At 38.7% G+C, this 24,274-nt stretch overlaps 1 protein-coding gene across 2 annotated transcripts in view; it reads left to right on the forward strand.

Annotated features, from left to right (window-relative positions):
* dcc (DCC netrin 1 receptor) overlaps positions 1–24,274 on the forward strand; it is a 372,740-nt gene that overhangs the window by 292,595 nt on the left and 55,871 nt on the right. For both annotated transcript variants that reach the window (XM_085413367.1, XM_085413368.1), the window contains exons 19-25: positions 1,197–1,304; positions 2,139–2,333; positions 2,443–2,475; positions 11,959–12,024; positions 20,220–20,382; positions 21,636–21,859; positions 22,186–22,302. In XM_085413367.1, coding sequence (XP_085269493.1) covers positions 1,197–1,304; positions 2,139–2,333; positions 2,443–2,475; positions 11,959–12,024; positions 20,220–20,382; positions 21,636–21,859; positions 22,186–22,302 — 906 coding nt within the window. The remainder of the gene's footprint in view (positions 1–1,196; positions 1,305–2,138; positions 2,334–2,442; positions 2,476–11,958; positions 12,025–20,219; positions 20,383–21,635; positions 21,860–22,185; positions 22,303–24,274) is intronic.

The following is a 24,274-nucleotide window of genomic DNA, read 5'->3' on the forward strand; positions in this document are numbered from 1 at the left end:
ACGGCGCTCGAAAATCTGTCAAATGTTTCAGTACGACTTTGCTAAGCTACGAACCCGCACCGCTTGATGGATTGTCGGAGCATTACGGCTATCGTAGGCAGGAGCCTCGCGGAGTGATATGTACTGTGCTTCAACATAATATTACCGTATTGTGTGTGTATAACCTCTTTTTAAGTTTTGTGGATATTATACGTGGTTATGCTGAGGATATGTCGGCCAGTTTCCACTGAAAATGCCTTTTGGTTAAACTGTCAGCAAGGAATTTGCATTTGCACTGTTAACTTTTTATATAACTTTAATGCACTAATAAAGTTGTGGAGTTGTAAAGTATTTTGTCTAGTGTGAACTATATCGTCAGTTATATCGTTATCGCAAATTTTCAAATGTATATCGTGATAAATATTTTTGGTCATATCGCCCTGCTCTACTCCAGCAATTGATTCTGTCAACAGAAATTCAGTTGTATTTTTCAATAAGCTTTTGGACTAATGGACAAAATAAGTCTGAAAGGAAATAAAATGTTTTAATATTTACCCATTTATTCAGCAAACTAATGAATTCAGTTCAATTAATATAGCGTCACTTAACAACAAAAGCCACGTCTAGAGACTTGAGATTGTAAAGTACAGACCCTACAATAATAGAGAGAAACCTCCACCAGTTACAGGACCTCTTAAGACCAAGTACTTGGTTACAGTGAGAAGGGAAAAACTCCCTTTAACAGGAAGAAACCTCCATCAGAACCAGGCTCAGGGAGGGGGAGCCATCTGCTGTGACAGGTTGGGGTGAAAATTGTCATGTATTTTTATTATATTCAGAGAATAAATTCACATCATGTGACACTATGAACCGACTACACTACATTAATAACTTTACTATGCTCACCAGTAAACTGCAAATGCCTTCTCTTGCCAAAAAGCTCTTCTAGAGAGCCAGTGACATCACCACAAGGGACCTAAAAGTTCAACATGTAAAGGTTCTGCGTGTCTTTCCAGTGACACTCTGCATTTGAGCAGGGTTTGGTTGTTACATGTAAGTAAGAAATGTGGAGTGTGTAACAAAGAAATCATGAAGTGCTATCTGTTCCATTTAAAACTGCCTCCTTCCCAGATTGTCTATGCCCAGTTTCATTTGTGTTGTAGCCACTGTAGCCAAAGACACTGTAACCTCTCAAACTGCTTCTGTTTTGTTGACAGCTCCTAGCTCCGCCCCCAAAGATTTAACAGTTATAAGCCGTGAAGGACGACCCCGTGCCATTTTGATCAGCTGGCAACCACCTATGGAGGCCAACGGGCGAATCACAGGTGGGTCTTTGCACATAAACACACGGGTGTACCGCTGTAGTTTTCTGTAATAACACATACTGTTGATTAGAGTTGAAGAGAGGGTTAAGTTTCTGATGATTTTTTTCAGCTTAAGGTTTATCATTTAGTCTGAAAGTAGATCGAAAACATCAACACACTCTTCAGGACTACATGAACCCAGCTGCTTTGTGTATCCAAACGCACACACCTAACACAATATCTTCCATTGTTCCATCTCTCCTCCTCTGGGCGATCAGCTCGGCTGTAAACCCGTCTGTTTTAACGAGCTCCGCTGTTCCTGCAGCGTCCCCGAGGACGAATCAAACGCTCCCTGCGGGCATAACAGCACAACACAGACTTACTCTCAGACACACAGATCGCATATTTTTAAACCCTCTACTTGTTTCTGTTTTACATCCTAAATGTTTTGTTTTTTCCTAAATGTTTTTAACATTTGCTTCTAAATGGCATGTACCCAAACATTCTGGGTATCAGATCGTAGTTCTCAGGTTTTTCACTATAATTATTCATATTTTGCAGCACCTTTCAGTGACGCACTTGTAAAAAAAAATTCCTCTAGTCCCGTTGACCTGGTTCCAGTTACAGTTCAGATCACATCCGCCTATTATAACAGAAGAACTGTTTCGTATGCAAAAGGCTTGATTTTATATAACACCTTTCTATCTTCTCAAACTATGTTTTTTTAGAATTTAACTAAAATGTAACCTAACTCTAACTACCCAAGTGGTTCACCAGTAGATGTTAATAGGTTAAAAAGATGACTATTTTTAAAAATACATATTATTACTCATATAATTACAACTCGTTCGACAGGTTACATTCTGTATTACACTCTGGATAAGAACATGCCAATAGATGACTGGGTGATGGAGGCAATTAGTGGCGACCGACTAACCCACCAGGTTGTGGATCTGAACCTCGACACTGTTTACTACTTCAGGATTCAAGCCAAAAATGCCAAAGGAGTCGGCCCTCTATCCGAAGCCATCCACTTCAGGACAGCCAAAGGTGCGTCCGAGTGTGTGTGAGACTGAACACCCGTTCCTGCTTTACCTGTAAATGTATTCCTTTGTTTCATATTTTATAAATTAGCTCACACTCTCTGTTGCTTTTTCAGTGGAGCATCCAGACAAGATGGCCAACGATCAAGGTAGGCTTTTTCATCTTCAAAGTGGTTTCTCATCAGACTGTCTGACTTCAAGGCAAATCATGTCTGAAGGTCTGAATCATCCTCAATCTCCAGTAAACAGTCATTTTAACTTTCATGTGAGCAGTTATTTTTTATTTTGAGTTCAATCTGAAAATTATACTCGTGTTATTTGATCTTCAGATCATGTTTTGAATACGATTAATCTTCATCTCTCACAAGTTTATTTAAGTTTTGTCTGCCTTTGCAACAAGTTGTAAAATGTTACATACTCCTGAAATTGTGGCATGACATTCAGTTGAACTGAAAACCCGATTCACAGACTTCAAAGATATAGAGCTGAACACACAAACTCTACATTGACAGAGACTTCATAAGCTTTTCAGGATGAGGCTCAGACTGTACATGCATGTAGCCATTGTGATGTCACTCACTGGTTTCCACCCTTTGTACTTTTAAGTATCAATGTTAACATTTTTCTGGCTTTTTGTTTTAGCCTGAGCGTGTATTTTGTCATGGATCGCTGTGTGGCAGGCAGGATGAGGACCCAAAAATGCAAAACTCACAGACTCAGGGGATGAACTCAAAAATCACAGCTTTAATGCTGGAGAGGCAGATCGCAGGAAATACAAAACTAAACTGGGAACAACAAACTAAGCACTCGCAGAGAGACACGGAGATCCACACAGCATGAGGGAGAACGCGACACGGAACTGAGGGAGACGCAGACATAAATACACAGAGGGTTAACGAGGGAAGTGGGAGCACATGGGGAACACAGGTGACACTGATAATCATAACGGGACAGGGCGGGGTGAACATAACATGACGTATACAGGCGCGGGAGTCACAAAGTAAAACAGGAAGTACACGGGGGTTCAGACAGGAGGGGAGAGAGAGAGCACAGGAAGAACATAGACATAACGGGCAGGGGAAACATGGAATAAACACAAAGAGAGACGAGGGCTCATAAATACACAGAGGGGCACACGGGGGGTAAGAGTCACGAAGGGAAAACACTTAGGGAACAACACACCAGGACAACTCAGGAAACATGGCCTAAATAAGGAACGAAATAAAAAAAACAAGAAACTAAGAATACTGGGCCCACATGGCCCAGGACCATGACATATTTATACAGTGAAACTAGCAAAGAATAATAAATAATAAACTTATTTACATAACACCTTTTAAAACAGTAATAATTTCCCTGTCTTCGAAGACAAGACAGGGAAAAAACAATGATAATACATTTAATAATATGAAGGTGAAACAACGTTAGGTAGGGAGGTAATAGCAGCACTAAGAGATTAAAAGTGAGGAATGAAGATAATTAAAAATGGAAAACAGGTAAATTAAAACTAAATATGAAATAATAAAAATGATTACTTGGAAAAGACGATGATAAAGAACAGAACGAAACTCAAAGTGGAGGCACGGAAAAGGTCAGCTTATAGAAATCTGTCTGTAAGATGGATTTAAAAGACGAGAAGGAGCCAATCTGACCTGCTCAGCGAGGGAAGTCCAAAAAACGGACGCCCCAACTGAAAAAGTATGCAGAAAATACTCAGTTATAGACTACAGATATTTGAACAAGATAGTAGACTGTTAATAATGCAAACAAGCGTAGTATTCATAAACTGTACTGGTACAAGGCACACAAAAAGAAATATGAGAGTTAATGAGGAACAAGCCAATAACATTCTATTAATGTACTCACCAAAACTAAAGTACAGATTTCTTGGACAGTCTGTTAATGTAATTAACTGCAGAGCAACCCTTATTATTTGTCAAATGATTCCACTAAAGAGGCTCCAAAAGGGCATAAACAGCACAAACACGGCTGAGAAAGTCCAGTTCAGTGAAGTGAAAAATCAGTTCAGTAAAAAAAAAAAATCACTTGCAGTTGTTATGAAGGAGTAAGATTTTTGTAGAGCTCAAAGAGCTGCTGTAAGCATGTTGATTTCTCTTGATGGACATTTTAACATGGGAGTCTTTGTGGACTAACTTACTTTTAGAGTCAGCGCCAAGTGGTCACTAATGGAACTGCTGTTTTTGGCATTCTTTGTTGGCTTTATGTTAAAATGTGGGAGGTTGCTGCTTTGAAATACACTTTGTAAAGATAAACTGAGCAACACTCAAGAGCATCAAGTATGTATGCAAGTAAAGCTGATATCTCAAAGCACTGCTTCCATTTCTGTTTCTGGAAACTTTAAAAACCTCGAGTCAGCATGCAGTCTGAGTGCAAAACGCTAATGTGATACTATAAGGTCGTTAAAGTATGATAGGGTTTGATCATTGAGTGCTTTGTATGTTAGGAGGACTTTAAGTTCTGCATTTAAAACTAAATTAAGGACTTTCAATGTTTTGTTGTTTGCTCATGGATGAGCTCATCAGCATCACTAAGAGATAGGATGTTACTAATTCTGAGAAGACTTCACACATCACAGAATCTGGGCTGGAGATTTTTTTATGCATGAAAAATTTAAGTATATTTATCATGTCTTTGCATTCAAATGAATGAGGTCTATCTCTGCCAAGTGCCAAAGTTTTGTAAACTATGTAAATTTAAGTGCCAGTAATCAGGCACTTTAAAGTTGTCTCCGGGCAGTATTGCTACAGCTCCTGTTTGTGTTGATGGCAACCAAATACCAAACAAGAAAACAACTCTTCCGTTCAACTGAGGCAGTGTCTCTGCCTCCTGTTCTTCTTGAAGGGAGATCCCAGCATCCTAAAACCCGTGGTGACAAATCACTTACCAAAAAACAGAAAAACTGACTGAGAAGACAAATGTAAAAAGAGAAATTTACCCAATTTTCTTCCTGTCAGAATGATTTTTTCACTATAAGTTCATCAAATTAACTCAGGCATAATTAATGCACTGTTCACAGGTTTCTATTCATAAGCAGAAGAGCACACGGTGTTAATGAATGTGCAAAACTTTTATTTTCAACACTAAACTTTGTTATTTCACTGCAGGCTGGAGAGCATTCCTTTATGTTGGATTTTATTTGTAATGAATGTTGATATCAGTATGAAACAGATTCTCAGAAACAAAGATAGCCACTGTGGTCAGTCAAGTCCCATTGTCAAATGATCAGTGAAGAAAGTGTGTTGGGATGGAAGGAGTACTTTGAGGAGCGGACAAAGAAAATGAAAGAGGACAGATGAAGGACTGTTATTGAATCATGAAGTGTAGCGTATAGTAAGGAGAAAGTGAGGGCAGCTATGAGGGTGAAGAGTGGAACATCTTGGTTGGTGCAGATGACATACCTGTGCAGTTATAGAGCTGTCATATCTAAACATATTAGCTAAACATATTCTTTAGCACAATACTAGAGACTGACAGGATGTCTGAGGAATGGAGAAAAAGGTGTACTGGTACTGATTATGATGTTCAGAGCTGTAGTAACTACAGAGGGATAAATTTGATGACTCATAACTTAAAGCTATGAGAAAGAACTGTTGAACCTTGGTTAAGTAGTGAGGTGATGAAGCCATACGACTTCATGCTTGTGAAAGATGTAGAGAAGGTCTGATGAGGTTGCACTGTGTCTTTTGAGGATTTGGAGAACGCAGATGATAGGGTGCCAAGAGAGGAACTGCATGAGGAAGTCGGGAAAGACAGAGAAGTATTTGAAGGTGATACAGGACATGTACAAGGACAGCGACACAGTGGTGAGGTGTGGTGTAGTGACAGATAGGTTCAAAGTGAGGGTAGGATTATCTTAAGGATCTTCTCTGAGTCCTTTCTCGTTTGTTATGGTGATGCTGACAGATAAACCTCTGTGAACCATGAGGTATTGAAAGTAGGGAGCAGCTGGAAGCGAGCCTGAAGAGGTGGAGGTATACTCTGGAGAAAAGAGGAATGAAAGTCAGTAGAAGTAAGACAGAATACACGTAGGTGAATTACAGGGAGACAGGTGTAATAGTGTTAAGTGCAAGAAGCAGCGGTAGTGAAGGTGGACAATGCACATGAGAGGTGAAGAAGAGGATGCAGACAGGGTGGTGGGGATAAAAATGAATGTCATGTAGCAGGTATCATCTTTTCCTCCTAACAGGAGGAGGAGGCTGAGCTGAAGGTGTCAGAGTTGAAGATGCTACGACTTTAACTGCAAGTGACCAGAATAGCCAGGATCGGAAATGAGACCTATAGAGAGGCAGCTCAGGTTGAACATTTTGGAGACAAAGTTCGAAACATGGTTGAGCTGGTTTGGACCAATGTTTCTCCTCTGCACACGTCCAAACCAAGGACTGTAGAAGTCATTGGTTTGGACGTGTGCAGAGGAGAAACATTGGATATAGTGCACAAAGGATTTTGAACAAGAACAAAAAAGAGAGAAAGAAAAAAGGCACACACCAAACACCTAGTTCCTCCATGAGGACATGAAGACTGGAAACAGTCATCTGTTAACGTAAAATGCAATATTCTTTCAGAAGTGGCTAATGTTGTACTAAAAAAAGGTTTAAAATTTTTAGACGTTTCTCACAATGACATTGACTTCAGTCTTTATCACAATAGTCATTTGTTAAACATAATAATTAACTACAAAAGTAAGCACACTCATATTTGATTGGTTATTTCAGTGATTTGCAGAAAGATACGGAAGAGGATTGGGGCACTGGGGAAAAAAAAGTGGGCACATCTTTTTTTTCTTCTTTTCCAAAAAGTCAGACTTTTTTCTCAGAATTCTGACTTTAATCTCAGAATTCTGACTTTTTTCTCAGAATTCTGGAAAAGAAGAAAAAGAAAAAACGTGCCCACATTTTTTTCTTCAGTGGCCCTAATCCTCTTCCATAGAAAGATGTGGCATCATGTAGGCATCCATACACTCTTTCCCCCATTGGAACAGCAACTATGTTCACTGAGTCACATCATTCAATGAAGGCTGAGGTCTCCAGTTTGAGGTTCTTGAGTTTGTCTTTAACTGAAGAGGGCAGTTCACCATTTTCAAGGACTGAGCTCCCATGGTGTGTTGTTATAGATAAAAAGAACGGCATCACTTTTGCACTTCTGAACAGATAAACCACCACTGAGTGTGAGCTAGGATTTACTGCTTTAACAGCTTGCTGCTTTGAGACTCGATATGCAGTAGTCTATATTCGTTGTTCATGTTCATTGAAAAGTTTTTTTAATTTGATTTTTCTTCATTTCACAGCTCATATAAAATTACTTCATTCAGTCAAAAACAGGTTATATGCAAATATTTGGCTCTTTGCATATAACCTGTTGTTGCCAACCCACTGTTAGATGACTGAGAGCATATTTTTAGTTGGTTCCAATCATGTTTGCTAGATTAGCCAGGTTCATGTTTAATGTCTTAACATAACATCCATATGGTTTTAGGTTTGGTCAACATTCACCCCTTTTTATAGAATTGTCCCCAGTTGTTCTTAAACCTTCTTTCGGCTTCTCCTGTTAGGGGTGGCCCCTGCCTCCACCTCACCCACCCATGGTATCCTCCTGTGTCACATCTACATATCCTCCTTCGTATATCCATGAACCTTCTGTGTATCCCTGTATCTTTTCTACAGAATTTTTCTCCAGCTAGAACTAGAAAGGATTTTAACAAAATGCCAAATTGTGTGAGCTATTATTTAAAAGGTAAAATCTTCTAGTTTATGAATATTTGCCTGTTTAGTATGTGGTTAAACACAAATCCTTAACCCTAGATGGGTTGCCCATAAACTGATGTAGGTTAATGGACTGGGCTGTCCTCCAGTCTGACTTTCACCAGATTTCCAGTACTTAGTTCAGTGTAACAGAAACAGAACGGACCTCAGACCCTCTTTGTCCTGGGAATTTTTAGTGCATCTGGACTTAAGTGCAGCGAAGCGCTTTAGGCGTTGGGACTTAGCTCATGTGTCAGGGTGTTAAATGGTGCTGTTTGTCACTGACAGTTGTGTGTATGTGGTATGTGCACATGTACACTCTGTGGTCCCTCTCCATATAAATCAGAGGTGTTGTCAGGGGAGGAGGGAAGATTGATGCCTGGCCCTGTTTCTGTGGACCTTATGCTCTGTAAACACATTTACACGCTTTCACTCACACACAGCCATAAATGCACTCGCACTGGCAGACTGAAGAAAAAGAATTGATTAAAGATTTCAAAATCCTACTTTAATGAAAACTGGGTTGGGTAGATTGAAAAACATAAACAATTCCAACATTTTTATATTTCAACAAACTGAAAGTGAGCCCAGCTGCTGCTGCTCGATGGTACGTGAGAAAGAAATCAGCTTTTAAAATGTGACTTTAAGTGAATTTGAGATATGGGGGTCTGTAGCTTCAGTTTCCTGATGGGAGCGACAGTGCTGAGGTTTTGAAAATCTCTTTCATCAGTTTCCAGTCTGTCTTCTCTGGCAGCCCGTGTGATGATCTACTTCCTCTTTAAAGTTTTTCCTTCAGTGCTCTGCATTCACATATTGGCCTCGCCTGCTGCTTTGTAAACTAGGGTAAAACACAAAAATGACTATTCAGAAAAGTTTTTCACCAATATAGTGGTCATGCAAATGAGGCAAACTATAAAGGCAACCCATATAAATGTATTGTTAAGTCAACTTCTTCCATCCAGATCCACTTTGGAGCAACACCTAAAATCATATACCGAAAAGAAACTCTTACTTTATGAATAAAAAAATATCTTACCTCAGCAAAAATATCTTAAATTTTCTGACTCAAGCATCGGCAACAAAGATAGGACAGGAGGTTTTTTTCATTTTAAATAATGATCTGTGGCCTTGTCTATACATCCCAACTACTCTGTGGAACAGTACACAAAATGCCAGCACTGACTTCTCATTACATTACTGATAGGGATGTAACTGGAGATTTTAAAACTGCTGCAGCTCAGAATGCACAGAATACCATTTGTATTGCCCAGTGCATCATGCTAATCAACCATCCTGTGCTGTGGTGGTTAATGTTTAAGGTTATTTTAAGTATAGTTAATTGAAATTAACAAAACATTTTAGTAAACTAAGGTAAAAAATAAAAACCGGACTTCATAAAAAATAAAGTAATCGAAACTATTTAGTGAACTTGGAAAACAGACACAATAAAACTAAAATACAGAGGAAATATCTGTCAAACACATTTGTATTTTTTTAATTAATTTTGTAAAGAAAACAACTAAATCCAACACTGAAACATTTTCAAACAATAAACCTAAACTGAAATTCACTCTGGACACTAACTGAAACTGAACTGAATTAAAACAAAAAGTCAACATAAAAATTAAATCTAATTAGAAAATTAAAATTATTAATGTCTGCTTATACAATGCTTGCAAGGTAAAGACTGAACTGAATACTAAAATGTCTGTTTATCATGTCTGTGGTCAATGTTTTCAAGTGAGCACAGTAGGCTAGCTCCAAGTGTTAATAATGCTAGGGTTGCGCCCTACTCTGATTGCCAGGAAATAGCCAGGAAACTATAGAAAGGCATGAAATGCCTGCCAGTATGTCAATATCAGTATTGGCATCAACACTAAAAAGTTCCTGTTGGCTCAGCCTTTACTAGATATTCAAACAACAGTTGATTATTTGACAAATTAGTCTTTGAAATATTTTCCCCACAATGTAGTATAATAATATGAAGAACAACACAAAAATAAGACAAAGAATTGGATGATATAAGCACATCATTAGTGAAACTTAGCTGACTGAATTGGCTTTGTAACTGATAAACAGAGAAACTGACTGTGTCCAAACACAAATAAAATGCTGTTAGATTATCTTTGTCATTAACTTACACATAATTAAAGTCTTGATTCTATCTAAGCAGTTCAGAATGTGAATACTATTGCACATAGAAGACTGGGTTCAGGATTACCATCTACATTTATTTAACTTTGAGGCAGAAACTCAATAAACTGTCTTTAGCTGGCTGTTTCTGAAGTTTTTAGTGCATCAGCCAGTGAAGGTTAAATTCTCTCGTTTTTGTGGATTTGATAGGTTGTTTGATGCAGTTATTTGAGATGCATGATTCCCCGAATTCAGAAGGATCCCAGATTGCGAGAATTTGGTCTCACTGGCTATGACAGTGTCTCCCAGTTAATTGTTTTTTTAATTATCTGCATATTTGTGAAGACAAGTATTGTCTTTTGAATTTTGTTCTACATTGAAGTGGTAAATAATCATTCCAAAAATTCCTCGATCCAGATCTGGAATGACTCCAAAAGTCAGGACTTATTCACACAGCTCTCAAGAGCAGATGGTGTCCTGTTCAAATTTTTCAGAAGGAATTTCTTGAGAAATATCTGTCATTTTTTTAACAATGGCAACCCCTTGGCACCATCCGAACCTCCTTGCAATTGCTTTGGTCATTTGCAGATTGCCTTGGTTACCTTTAGTTTCGATGAAAGACTCCAAATTGTCTGCAGATACTCACCGGAAGTGCAACTTTAAAAAAAATAGTGACACAAACCAGAACTGAAGAACTTAAAGGTCAACATTTTACATTTGCGTCACACTCTTCACAGGTTCACTGTTGCTTTGTGAGTACTTGGTAAATGATTGGAGAGAAGTCTGGATAGCAACCAAAACAATCACAAGGAGCTTTTCAAGCTGTGTATACCTCTTTGTGACCGAGATGTATACAGGAAGAGCAAGCAAACACTCACCAGCTGGTCGAGAAATACATATTTACACATCCCTAGTGAAGGGTGATTACCACTGACGAGTCAACTGGTCTGTGTACCTGGAACCTTAACTACTTCTAAGCTGGACCAAACTGCCCGTTAAAAAATGTATTTATATCTTTCCATAACTTTTGCCGTGGTCTTAATGAATATATGTAGGTAATAAACAATCCAGCAGAACAGTTCTCTAGCCACTCCTTCATAACACCAACTGCAATGGGCATAAATCCAGGTTTCAGAGTGTAAACTGGCAAGCATAGATAGCAGCATCATTATTTACCCAGAAAGCAAAAAGTTTATAATACAAAATGGCTTCAGGTATAAATCTACTTTGTGTTAGTTAATTAAACTCAATTTCAGAATATCTGTCATGTTAGCACAAAAGTAATAAGAACACACACACAAGGACCTTCTGAAAGACAAAGAAACAACACAAAAACAAAAATCTAAACCTCTTTAAATCAAGTTTAAGTGGGTGATTTAAAGCTGCTGGCTTTGCCATTTTGATGATCCAGCTTTGAACCACTTCAATAACCATCTCCAATTTGTCTGTATTTCGTTACTATGGAAACCATTCTAAACATCCAATCCAGTGTCAGGATCCAGGTGGGTGGATAAAACCTAAGGATTTGGTCTAAATGCACTCTTAGGAGAAACTGCACACACACATACACAGAGAGCACATGTACAACATGACATGTGCCTTAAGACGGCAATTTATTTCCTAAGAAGGGAGCAATCTCTCTGTCAGATTCAGGTGTTCCATCCACAAAATTACTCTGAGCCCATTTTCTCTTCATTTATCCCTTTTCCTTAGTGATACTCCTTCTTTCTCGCCTTTCAGGTCGAGGAGGAGAACACGCCTACTGGCCGCCTGACACCAACCCGATTGACAGGAGCAGCATCAACGGTAACAGAAACTCATCTTCTGCATTTTCTGCTGAGTCTGTCAGAAAGCAGAATTACTTTTAGGTTCATTATTTTGCTCGATACAACAATGAGACTGAATCTCCTGAGAGCTGAGCTGGCTGTGTGTGCGTGTCTGTTGTGATACTCTTGCAGCATCATCAGCTCATCACAGCCGCTCAACTGATTCCTCTAATCACTCGACTCAGTCATGTCTAAACTTACTTTAATAAGTCGCTCTGTCCTGACAAGGAGCTCCAGCTTGCTGATTTACAGTCGGTGAGCATCGCTTCATGTTCGCCGTCGCATCGCCCGTGGCAGGAAAATTTAATTAGATTCACTATCTCGCCATCAATCAGTGTTTCTATAAAGTGGAGGAAAATAATCATCTTTATGGACAAACAGGATTAAAAGAGTGGGGTGGCATATAAATCTTCAGCTTGTAGTTTTTAATATAATGACAACAACAGCAGCGTTATTGGACTGATTTGACATAGAGAAGAAAGGATAGTTGCCTTTCATTTCTAATTAAAAACAGTACAACTAACAATATTAAACATATGAATTATTTATATTCCGTGGCTCTAACACTCTAATATGGAATACAGCTGTTTGTCTGTACTTCTAATATTGTTAATGATATAATTAATATTTTCATCCTGTCGTGGTTTTTTCTTTCCCCAGAAAGTTCTCCTACTCCTCACCTAGCAGAACTGTGAAACGTGCAAACAGGAACAAAAGAACATTTGTATTTGAAACATTGAATTTAGCTCTCGTGAACATTATCATGGTTGCAGTGGTAGCTTGATTTGCACTTGATTTGTAATACTCAGCAATAGTCAGTGTTCAAGAACATGTTGACATCTTCCGTCTAGCATTCTGCTAAAGACCAAAGCAAACACAAGGAATTCTCTGGTGAAGCACCTGTTTTGTGACCGATTCCTCAGCGGCAGGCCACAAACTTCAGCAACAGATCGCTAGCCGATCAAAGAACATACATTTGTCCATAGCGACTGGAGGTTGCCAAGGGGTTAAAAGACGGTCTGTAAATAACTCAGGCCAAAATAATAGAATAGCAAAGACAACACTGATTTTGTCAGATAGCTATGTTGTTGCAAAATTAGGACCTCAGCAGTGAAAACGAGCATGTTGATGTTGATAGAAAAGCTTTATTTCAAAATTAGCTATATTAAAATACGAATGCTTACGCTGAAAAGGTGGGGATTTTTTTATGTTGTTGTGAGGACACTGCGTTTGGAAGCAAAAGTAATCCATCTGTTCCACACATACCAGGAGAGCGCAATATGCAGCAGGGCCGGTCACAGAATGTGGGGCTTGATGTTAAGTGCAAAAGTGTACTTTACACACCAGACGTCCGAGTTTTGGCAACCTTACAAATGTACTACTGTTAAAATCAGCGGGACAGTCTGGTTCAGCCCAGCTCGCCATGTTTAAACCACTTTAAATACCACTTTTAAAACCCCTGGGAGAGTTTGGACTCCACCGGAGAGCATTTAGACCCGGCTAATCCAGCATCTGTGTAGTAGCAGCTGTGCATGACAGGAGAGGTGAATGCTGGAAGTCAAAATCATCTTTTCAGGGTTTTGTGCTGCTTGGTCAACTATTGTTTGAAATTAAACACACAGAGAGATTTTTTTTTCCCTACTGCACACAATCATTATGTTTAATACAAGGTGACTTATACTCATACCAAGAACAATAATTATGTCTAAAGTGAATGTACTCATGCAAACTGCATAGTTAACGCCACTTCTACTGATGCATATAAAAATACTATATTTGCTGTAAACTACACTACTATTGCAGCTAATAATGCTGAAACCACTATAAAAGCTAAAGCATTGGCTGATGATATAAACCATGGTCATAATCATAACTGTCCGCTCCCGTTTCTGCTGGAGAAAGACTGTTACTCCTCCTCCGCTGGTAGGTCAGAGGTCAGGGTCTATATCTGGTCTCACTGGAGCACTGTCGGGCAGCGTGTGTGCTTGTGTATATCTGAAGATGGACTCTGACATTTTGTCAGCGCAGTTGCTGCTGCTGCTCCCGGAGGAGATCATAAATCTGTCCTCTTTGACCTCCGTTCCCCTCTGGCTTTATTGCGGGTCAGGCAGGTCGCAGCCTCGTTCATCAGCTCAACGGTATTTCATCTTTAACTCGGTGTCGTCGTTTATGTCGCAGAGCTTCCTCTCACTTGAAAAATTAGCTTGAGAAGAGTCACCTCAGATTGGTTTCATTGTGCCACAGCTCTGTAGGTCTGACGGCTTCTGTGCAGAGGTGAACCGATCCCGTCTGATGTTCTTGCCTCAACCGAGCAAAGACCTTCAGCACTGCCACTCATTCACTAAAGTTCCTCAGTTTTCTCTTCATATCTCTTGGGAAGTAGATGCTGGCAGTTGTTGTGAGAGGTCCATACCTCTCCACTCACAGCGCCAAGCTATTAAAGTTAAAAATATCTCAGTTTTAAGTGAAGGGAAACAACATCTCAAGAGTTTTAATCAAAAACATTAACTTCTTCGTCTTTTATAACCCCCTGTAGCTTCACTTAAGTAGCTCAGAAATGTTCAGACATTTTCTCTCTGCTGGTCAGAAAAAATGGCTTTCATGTTTATACATTAATGGAAAGCACATTAAGCATATTATACATTATGCATATTAAGTTTATATTCCTAAACTGAGAGATTAACATATTTGCTAATATGATGACAATACTGAAAAACTAAACACATCAAATTGTTGGCAAAAGTGTTGGATTTGCAGCTGTATAAACCAAAGTATTGGATAAAAAGATTTGTAATGTGGATTGTGCCCCACGCAAAGTTATTTCTGTTCATGTCTTTGTATAAGGTCAATCCATTAACTGCTGAGATGTTGCAGTTTATTTACAGCATGTGGTTTCCATAGGAGCCTCCAAAAGAACCGTCCACGTGATGCAGGTTTTACATTAACATCAACCCTTAATTAAATACTAAGGAGGCTTCAGTAATAATGTTGTGCACATAATTGGACTGTATGATAGTATTGAGTTTATCTCTCTGCTGGTATTAAGGACAGCGCTGAGTTGTTTCTCTGAAGCTTTTTAATACTCATTTATTGGATTTTAAAACTTAACAAATGAAAAAAAAACCTGCTTGTTCATGAACAGTTGCAGGAACATAGTAAAAGTAGGACAAAAGGTTATCCAGTATGATGTCATTGTGACTGACAGTGATGTTCAGATTAAAGCCTCATTGATGTGTATACTCTGGTTTCTCCACAGAGATTTTTTCCCCCTGGGGTGGACCTTGTCTTTGATTTGTCCCTTTGGTGCTACAGTGCTTTATGCTCCAGTCTACAAAGAATAAACTATAAGCTATAAAATAAAATTAGTCGGAATCACGCTGCATTTTGATGTCTTTGTTTGCATTGTCATCTTTGTAACTGCTCAGTTTCGCTTCCCTGCTGGATTTCTGGGCTTTGCAAGGATTTCTGTGCTCTCCGTCGCCCTTGTGTTGATTTGTTGGTGTCGTTGTGGCTTTAAACTGACTCAGCTGGCGAGAGTTTGTGATTTATTCTACACAGTTTCTCTGAGCTTCTGGGCCTGTGCTACTTTGCTGAAGGGCATCTCAGTAGAGGTTGTTACTACTCTTGTTATCATCAGTAACATACATTTTGCTCGCGGGTCAGTTTTGACTTCCTGTCAGTTGCTGCTATTGTTGCATCTTTTTGTTATTTAAAATTACGGACTCTTTTTCTACTTTATACTCAATAAAACTGTAATTTATTGTAAAAACAAATATTAATTTGATGAAAGACATTTTTGCCACAACCTTTCTTAATCTAAAAAGCTTTTTTAAGATGAAATTTAACAAGGTGCCAATAAGTGGATGAGCAGAAGACTACCATTCGACTAACTAAAATCAAATTTTTGTCTCCACGGTTACCTTTAGTTAACATCAGATGACACAGTCCTGTACATAAAACATCAAGAGTTTTAAACCTCCTGTACAAGTTTTCCTTAATGTATAAATAGGAACAAGAAAAACATTAATGGTATTCTTGTCACAGTCCGGCGAGGGCAGACTGTATGTGTTGACAAAAGGACCCAAAACGCAGACTCCAAAAACTGAACATGGCGTGGATTTAACAAAAAACAAGCCGTTTATTGAGGCTAGCAAAAGGGCATTGGTGAAACTAAACAATAACCCAAACTGGGTGAACTAAAACTAAACATGAAAAAACCTTAAACATGGTGAACTGACATAGATTCCTGAAGTAGTGACATGGACGAGCAGACGACCTGACAAAGAATGACTGAAAGCACACGGACTAAATACACACAGGAGGATAATGAGGGAAATGGGAACACATGGAGAAACAGCTGACACACATGAACATAACGACGTCACAAGGAGAGAGTAACACTAAAAACATTGAACATAGGAACACAGGACCCCTTCAAAATAAAACAGGAAATACAATGAGATGCAGACCTGACAACATAAGACACACAGACATGAAACACACGAAGGGCAAGGGAGACTTCACAGGGGTTGAAAACACAAGGGGGAACTAATAAGCAAATGAACATAGGAAACTTAATAAGCTTAAACATACACTATAAACATCAAAATGAACTAAAACTCAAAACACTGGGTCATAAGACCCAGGATCGTGACAATTCTGTACAAACTAATCTGTTCTGTCATGTAGCTATATAGCTACATGTATATGCAGTGATACAATGCACACAAGTTATTTAACTTGTGGGATCAAGGTATTTTTCTCACGGGCATGTCATTGAACAAGTTGTTTCTCTTGTGAGAAAAATTTCATTATATTGAAGGAACTTGTGGAAAAAGATGTTTTATCTCTTGGTCGAACTAACTTGCTTATCTTGCGGGAACAACATGTTCATATTGTTGGAACAAGTATTTTGTTCTTTGTTTAACTTGTGGGAACAATTGTTTTAAATATTTATCCAGCTTGTGGGAACGAGTGTTTAACCAAGTAACTGGCGAATGCATTAGCATAACAGGAAAAGACCTGAAAGTTACCTGAAGTTTAGCCAACTTGTTCCCACAATATAAACATCTTTGTACGCCCAGGAGCTATAAAATATTTTAAGTTAGCAAGTGACTCCTACTGATTTCAGTTCTGTTTTTCATGCTAGAGTAGCATGAATTTAATTATGTGACATTCTGAGGTGTAAATCAGACCTAATTAGCTGAGTTCTCTCCATTTTATGGTCGCTGAGTTCATCTGAAGTGAGTGGATAAGTGCTAAAGAAACAGAACTGTACCACCGCTGCACAAAAAGCAGATGCTGATTAACAGGTGATGATTGACTTGATTTAAATCATTTTTACCTTCACTTTCACATGTTTAACTTGTCACTTGTAAACAACTGTGATCATTTTTAACCAGTGGGGAAAAATTCAAAGCAATCAACGTGTGCACAGTGTAGCTGAGGTGAAGGTAGTGTCATCAATCACAGGACTTTCAGGACTTTGTAGGTCTGCTATTTTTTCATTTGATCTTTTGGACTTTTTATTTTCAGATGTTGTTTTTAGTTAGTTTTAATCACCAGAACTTCTTGGTTTGGACTTAAATGCACATTTTTCACACAAAACGCTAGAAGGTAAGACTTTCCACAAGCATACCTATTTTCTTACCATAGAGGCAGATCCTGGTCAGTAAAGGATTGAGATCACGCTGCCTGTATATAATCCATGAATGTAACCATGACATTAACCATTGGTTTCTGGACTTTACGTTTTGAATCCTCAACCTTAGCATTTCTGCAGCCACCACATTTGATTTTAGGAGCCAGATGTGACCACGTGTGGATAATAAAATCAAGCACTAATCTATCACTTAATGCTAGCAAGCGTCTAATACATGTTTGTGGTAGACAGTAGAAATTCTACAATTTTACTCATAAAAATTGAAGCATAATCTTCCTTGATGGCCTGCACCACACAGGAAAACATTATATTTGGCAGGCAGATCGATTAAAATACTCTAAAAGGCGCAAACACTACACATGAATTCGCTATTGCCCTCTGTACAGCACGATTGTACAGCTGTTATAAAGGTCAATACTGTCCATAAAAATGTGCGTGCTTTTATCCATCCATGAAACTAAGCATTTTAACATGAGAGGCTGTGATGAGTGACTCGCTTTTGGAACCAGCATCACGTGGCCACTCGAAGATCTGCAGTTTTCAGACCTGAAGGTTGACGCTTTGTTCAAAAAAGAAGTTGAACTGTCATCACTTTTTCTGGTGACATCAAAGGTTGAACTTAGTATATTTTAATTACCCCATAACCTTTGCTCTCGCAAAACAATGAAAGCAGAAACTGCATCAGCTAAAACTCAGAATTCTGAAATTAAATAAAGAATTTAAAAAGAAAAAAAAGGAAGAAAGATGATGAAATCGTACTTTAAAAAGGAAAAGAAGGTGGTGTTGTGGCTTCTGTGCTGTGGCCGTAAGCTTTGATGGATTGTGGTTTTCATTGAGAGAGACAAGCAAATGGAGAGAGAAGGTGAAAGAGGAAAAGTGTCCTGCTATCTCTTTTCCTTTGTGTTTCTCTTTGTCTCATATGTACACACTTCTCTTGATATTTTGTTCATCCATCTTCTCCCTTTCTTCTTCTTTCATTTTCTCTTCCCTCTCAGTCATTTTATTGTCTCTCCATTCCTATGTTTTCCTTTCCTTTTTCCACCTCTCCAGCTCCTCCCTCTTTAACACACTTCCCTCGCCTCTGCATTTGGACTTCATCCCCCTTATGTGTTTCCTATTTTCTCCCTCTCTCTGCTCCAAGGTCGAGTTAATGAATGACAGAGCGTGTCATCAATTCCCCTCTTTCCCTTTACACCTGTCGTACACTCATACACACACTGTGTATTGATCGGTAAAGCAGCAACAGCAGCAGCTTTGCGTTTTCAGTCCAGTCAAACCACTTCTTCTTTTTCCTTTGTCTCAATTTTGGGTATCGTGGAATAACATATATTGGTTGCACAACTAAGACAGATATAAAAATGTGACTGTGAAGCAGTTAAATATAGCAATTTGCCTAAAATTTGATTCGGTATATCAACTTATAGTAGTGTTACCCTTCCTGTTCTGCTTTCCACATGATATTATGAAAAAGGTAAAACCAAATTTAAATTTCAGTAAAATTCAATCTTCTTCGAATAGAAAAAGTTAAATGATTAAATGATTTCTTTATGGCTTTATTAGTCTCTCACATTGTTGCGGAGTAATTGTGGATCAGTCTTCTTCACAACGTTGCTTCAGTTCATTGAGGCAAACGTCTCCACTTTGGGCTCGTCTGCCAAAGCACATTCCTCCAGAAATCTTGTGCTTTATTCAAACCTTACAAACCTACGCTGTGCTGCCATCTTCTCCTCAGCTAAGAAACGCGTTCTCCTCGTAAGCCTTCCAGACAAGTCGTACTCAGTGTCTTTCTAAATATACTGTCACCATGTGACCTTAGGTTGAATTAAATTGAATTGAATTAAATTGTAAATAATCTTTCTCATTGGAGAATGATGGACGTCAAATGAACCTTCTCTGAATAGAGCAATTATTGCTTCTCTAACACACACCTGAATGCTCCTGACCAGCAAACTGACAAAACGTCTGAATTTATATAGGTGCTGAGACTTGCTGGTGATCAGTTAATGCATTTGATTAGCAGCACCTGACTGTTACCCCAACCTTATGGAAGCAGTGACTGTGCTTTTCACGGGATTTCATAGAGTTCTGTGAAAACTTTTTTTTCTTCATATTTAAGCACCTTGAGGCAGCTGTTATTGTGGGTTTATATAAATCAACTGAATTGAATATAACTGTGTCATCAGCAATCATCAAAATGTATGAAACAATTTTTGTCTTTTCTTTTTATGGTGAAATTTAGTTAGTTTAAAAGATCTAATGAGCAAAAGAAAAAGCATTAACAATTTGCCTGAGATATTACAGTATATATAATTTATTGTTGTAATGTTGACTATATCAAGCATTTTAGGTGAAGGTTTCAGGAAAATGTTTGTTATACATAATGAATTCACAGTAAAAATGGCATAAACTTTATAAACTGATGTCATTTTAGTATATTCATTTTGAATATACAGATTTCAGTGTGCATTTATTCATGTTTCTAACTTCTGCCTCTCTTCTTGTATTTATTCCAGAATCTCCAATTGGTCAGATGCGTCCCCCTCACGGCAGCGTCACCCCTCAGAAGAACAGCAACCTCCTGGTCATCATTGTGGTTTCTGTGGGAGCCGTCACCGTGGTCGTGGTTGTCATCGTGGCCCTCATCTGCACACGGCGCACCTCCGCCCAGCAGAGGAAGTAAGATGTTTCATTCATCTGTGTGATGGCAATAAACGGCTGTCACTGTAATGAGGCAGATGGTTAATGAGCTGCCCTGCATGTCTTGTTTTTTCTCACAGAGATTTACTCTGAAATTAATGTCCCTGCCAGCTCACACAGGTCTGAATATGTACCAAATCACAAATAACCCAGCCAGCAAAAACCTCAGCTAGATCTCTGCATGTAGACTTTATCATCCCAGGAAATGTCAGTTCATCAGGTTTTAACGTTATTTCATTGTAGTTTGTTTTGTCATGGTTTTCTTTTTATAAACACACTCAAGAGGTTTTATTTACTCTTTCAAAACCACCTGTTAGAAGTCAACTCACGCAGATGACTTTTGTAACAGCAGGAATGGCAATTATGCCTTTAAACTCGACTTCTAGCCTCCTTGAACCGATTTGTAAGAAATGCGACAGAAAAGCCGCAACTGTGTTCACAGTGCATCTTCAGTGCATTTCCATTCTCCAAATCAATATGTCTTTCATTGTGGGTGCATCAGCGATGGTCGACCACTGCAGGCACCAAGATTGCTTGGGAGAAGAATACCCTGTTTAGCCCACTGCTACAGAGACAGAACTTCAGATAAGCAAGAAATAATGAATGGATGAACAGTTTCAGTCTAGTTTGTGTTCATGAAATTGCAGTTTTTAGTATTTTTCTCAGTTTTAGTCAAAATGATTATTTATATAGTTCATGAAATTACACTTGGTATCATATAATCCACTAATAAAGTGGATTAATTTCATCTTCCTACCTTCAATCCACCTTTATTGTAATCCTGTTCATGACATCATATGGTGGCTATGAGAGCTCAACATCCTGCAAATTAAAAAACAAAACAACAAAACATCTTTAATGATTTGAAACACAGGAAAACTCCTCAAAAATACAGATACAAGTAGAAATGATGCTCTGGTTCAGAGAGTTTCTGTATAATCCCATTTATAATGTCAGTATAATTTCATAATTCTCCTCCCCACATTTCAGTGAGCATAATCTTGTTTCATAATCTTCAAGAGTTCGAGGCAGTTCAAGACATTATGCCAAATTTCATTTGAATTCATACTGTTTTATGATCCAGATGATCAGATTTGAGTACAGCTACAGGTGGAGAATTCACAGCCCTCTCCACCCCACAGTGCTTTCATTTAGTGGAAATAAACGATGATGGATGGAGTGTTTTCTTCTCCTGACCCTCCTCCCCGGTGCGTTTCTCATCCTCTGTGCAGGAAGAGAGCAAGTCACAGTGCCAGTAAGAGGAAGGGCAGCCAGAAGGACCTGCGGCCTCCGGACCTCTGGATCCACCACGAGGAGATGGAGATGAAGAACATGGAGAAAGCTCCCAGCATCGCACCGTCTGGCCACGATTCACCAATCCAGTCTTGCCAGGACCTCCCCCAGGTGGCACACAGCCAATCAGAGAGCCAGATGGGGAGCAAAAGCAGCCATTCAGGTACAGCACTGATTCTCATTTACCAATCAATTTATTATATAATGTGTATAGCAAAGCTTCATTTAGTTACACTCATATTTTTTATGTGTTTAATTAGATTTAATCTTATAGTTTCTCTTTATTTTACATCATTACGTTTAAGATAAATGGGTTATGAATCTTGGTTTAATTAGCTGTGTAAACAGGCCTAATTAATAATGATAAAAACACAAAAGTATCAAATAAAGATCTTTTCCAAGTGGAAAATGGAACGCTAAACCTAAATCCTAATCCAAGGAAATGAAGATGTCTGAATCCCTGATTGGGTTTTGATTGTGATGTTCCAGGAGCAGATGCTGATGAGGTTTCCAGCAGTATCTCTACTTTGGAGCGTTCTCTGGCTGCCAGGAGAGGAACTCGAAGCAAAATGATGATTCCCATGGACTCGCAGCCGAGCAACACACGTAAGAAACGCAACAGAATATATGGATATTGCTACTGTGAAGCTAAGCTTTCATATATGAAGTACTATTTTGAAGCATTTTGGCCTCTGACATGGGTGTGTTTGTTTGTTTGTTTTGTTTTTTATAGCTAGAAATGATAACTTGGTTAGCAAGCTGGATCCTAATAACTGCACAGGTGAAACACATATGTTGCTAATAAAATACTATACTTCTCGGACAGTCTGCTCAACCATTTTATTTGTCAGATAATTGCATTAAGGATGCTCCATAAAGCACTAAAGGTCCAGTTCAGTTCATCCAATTAGTCTAATTGAATTGTTGGAATCACAGACTGTATATAAATAATGGACGTAGCTTCTGGGGGAGCACCCCCTGGTTTGTTGTAAAGCTTCAAATGCATCTCAGCCTCATCTGAGGCTTTTTTATACCATGCTTTATTCTCATTTTTTACTTTAATTAGTACCTTAATTTACAAAATAAACTTTGTGTTTTCTTCAATAAGACTCATAACTAGTGGTTAGGAACACACACTCATCACAAAAGTGTTTATTGAGGTCAGAGAGCACCAGAGCTTAGAGTTATTTTCTATCAGAATTCTTAATAGCCCAAAGTGTGTTTTCCAAACACAGAAGTCGCCCTCCAGTAGACATCTGGAAAACTGTGGGTTTAAGACACTTTTGCAGTGGATTCAGAATCATTTAAGCTCTTCTATTTATCATGATTGTTTAGAGCTCTTTGCCTCTCGATCGCTCTCCTTCTTGGTCATGCAGCCCTCGCAGCCTGGAGGTTTGTTGCGGCTCATTGTCCTGCTGAAAACAAACAGTGTTCCCAGGGATGGTGTGAGCATTGTATCACCATATGCTTCACAGCAGGAACCTCCTTTACTACATCTCACAAACACATAAAACCAAAGTTCCTATGACATCAAAGCCCTGATTTCCACTGGTCTGACGTCTATTCCTTTTCTCTCTTCTTCCAAATAGTTCTCTTCTTCTGCATATCATTGCCGTTCTGTAGTTCAGCTATGATGGCCTGATTTTCACAGTCAAACTAAGAGTGTTTGATCTTTGAAACAGCGACTAAATTCCTTTTAAGGAGGATGGAGGGATGGTAGTGGCATAATTAAGATGACCTTTACCCAGGAGACATGAGTTTGAGATCCATGCGGGACTCTTTTTCTTTATTGCACAGTTTTCTATTCTTTTTGGTTGCTTTTTTCTAGGTTAGTAGTCCATCAGAGATTTTATATGCACTTATTCACACAACTGCAAAAGCCCTGATGCTTTGGTTACTTTCTGTTCATTGGTGATGTGCAATGAGTGATTATTATTAATATCAATTATTTTATGGACTAAAAAAATCCCCCAAGTACTGGATTTGATGGAAAGCGTTACAAAATCCTCTCTCTTGTTGCAACTAAGCTCTGACTCGGATCCATCGGTAAATTGATTGTCATCATCCAGTGTGAAACTTTTGCATGTCTTGGGCTATAAATTCATTTATCTTCTGATGGTGGGGTCAGGTTTGTTCTACCTCGTGGTGCTTTAGTCCTTATCCACCTTATCTAGCTACAATTTGTTTATGGTTCATGGAGTTCGCCCTTGAAACCTGACAATATAGCCATTATTTTATTATAATAAAGCTTCTGTGCTTCTACTAAGAATATGGGAATTTTGACACTATTACTTGGTTTTGATGCCATTATTTCCAGACACTTAATTTTCTGTCAGAGTGGCTGGTAGTTGTGAAATAGTACATACAGAACAGCACTGAATTTGTTCATAGTTGCTGGGAAAATGTAGAACGCTAACACACAAACCCAGTGAGCAATCAGTCAGTGACCTTTTCTCCAAAGCAACTCAGGTAGTCAGTAATGTCTAATTTGTGTAGGGTGACTTTACTGCACCACAGTAAAGTGACCAGCTTCAGTTAACCTGAAACTAGCAATGAGTGGATAAACATCAGTTAGCTA

Source organism: Rhamphochromis longiceps, linkage group LG7 (genome assembly GCF_057381845.1).
Source record: "Rhamphochromis longiceps isolate RC_006_pf linkage group LG7, R_longiceps_female_GT1.1, whole genome shotgun sequence".
Taxonomy (NCBI): Eukaryota; Metazoa; Chordata; class Actinopteri; order Cichliformes; family Cichlidae; genus Rhamphochromis; species Rhamphochromis longiceps.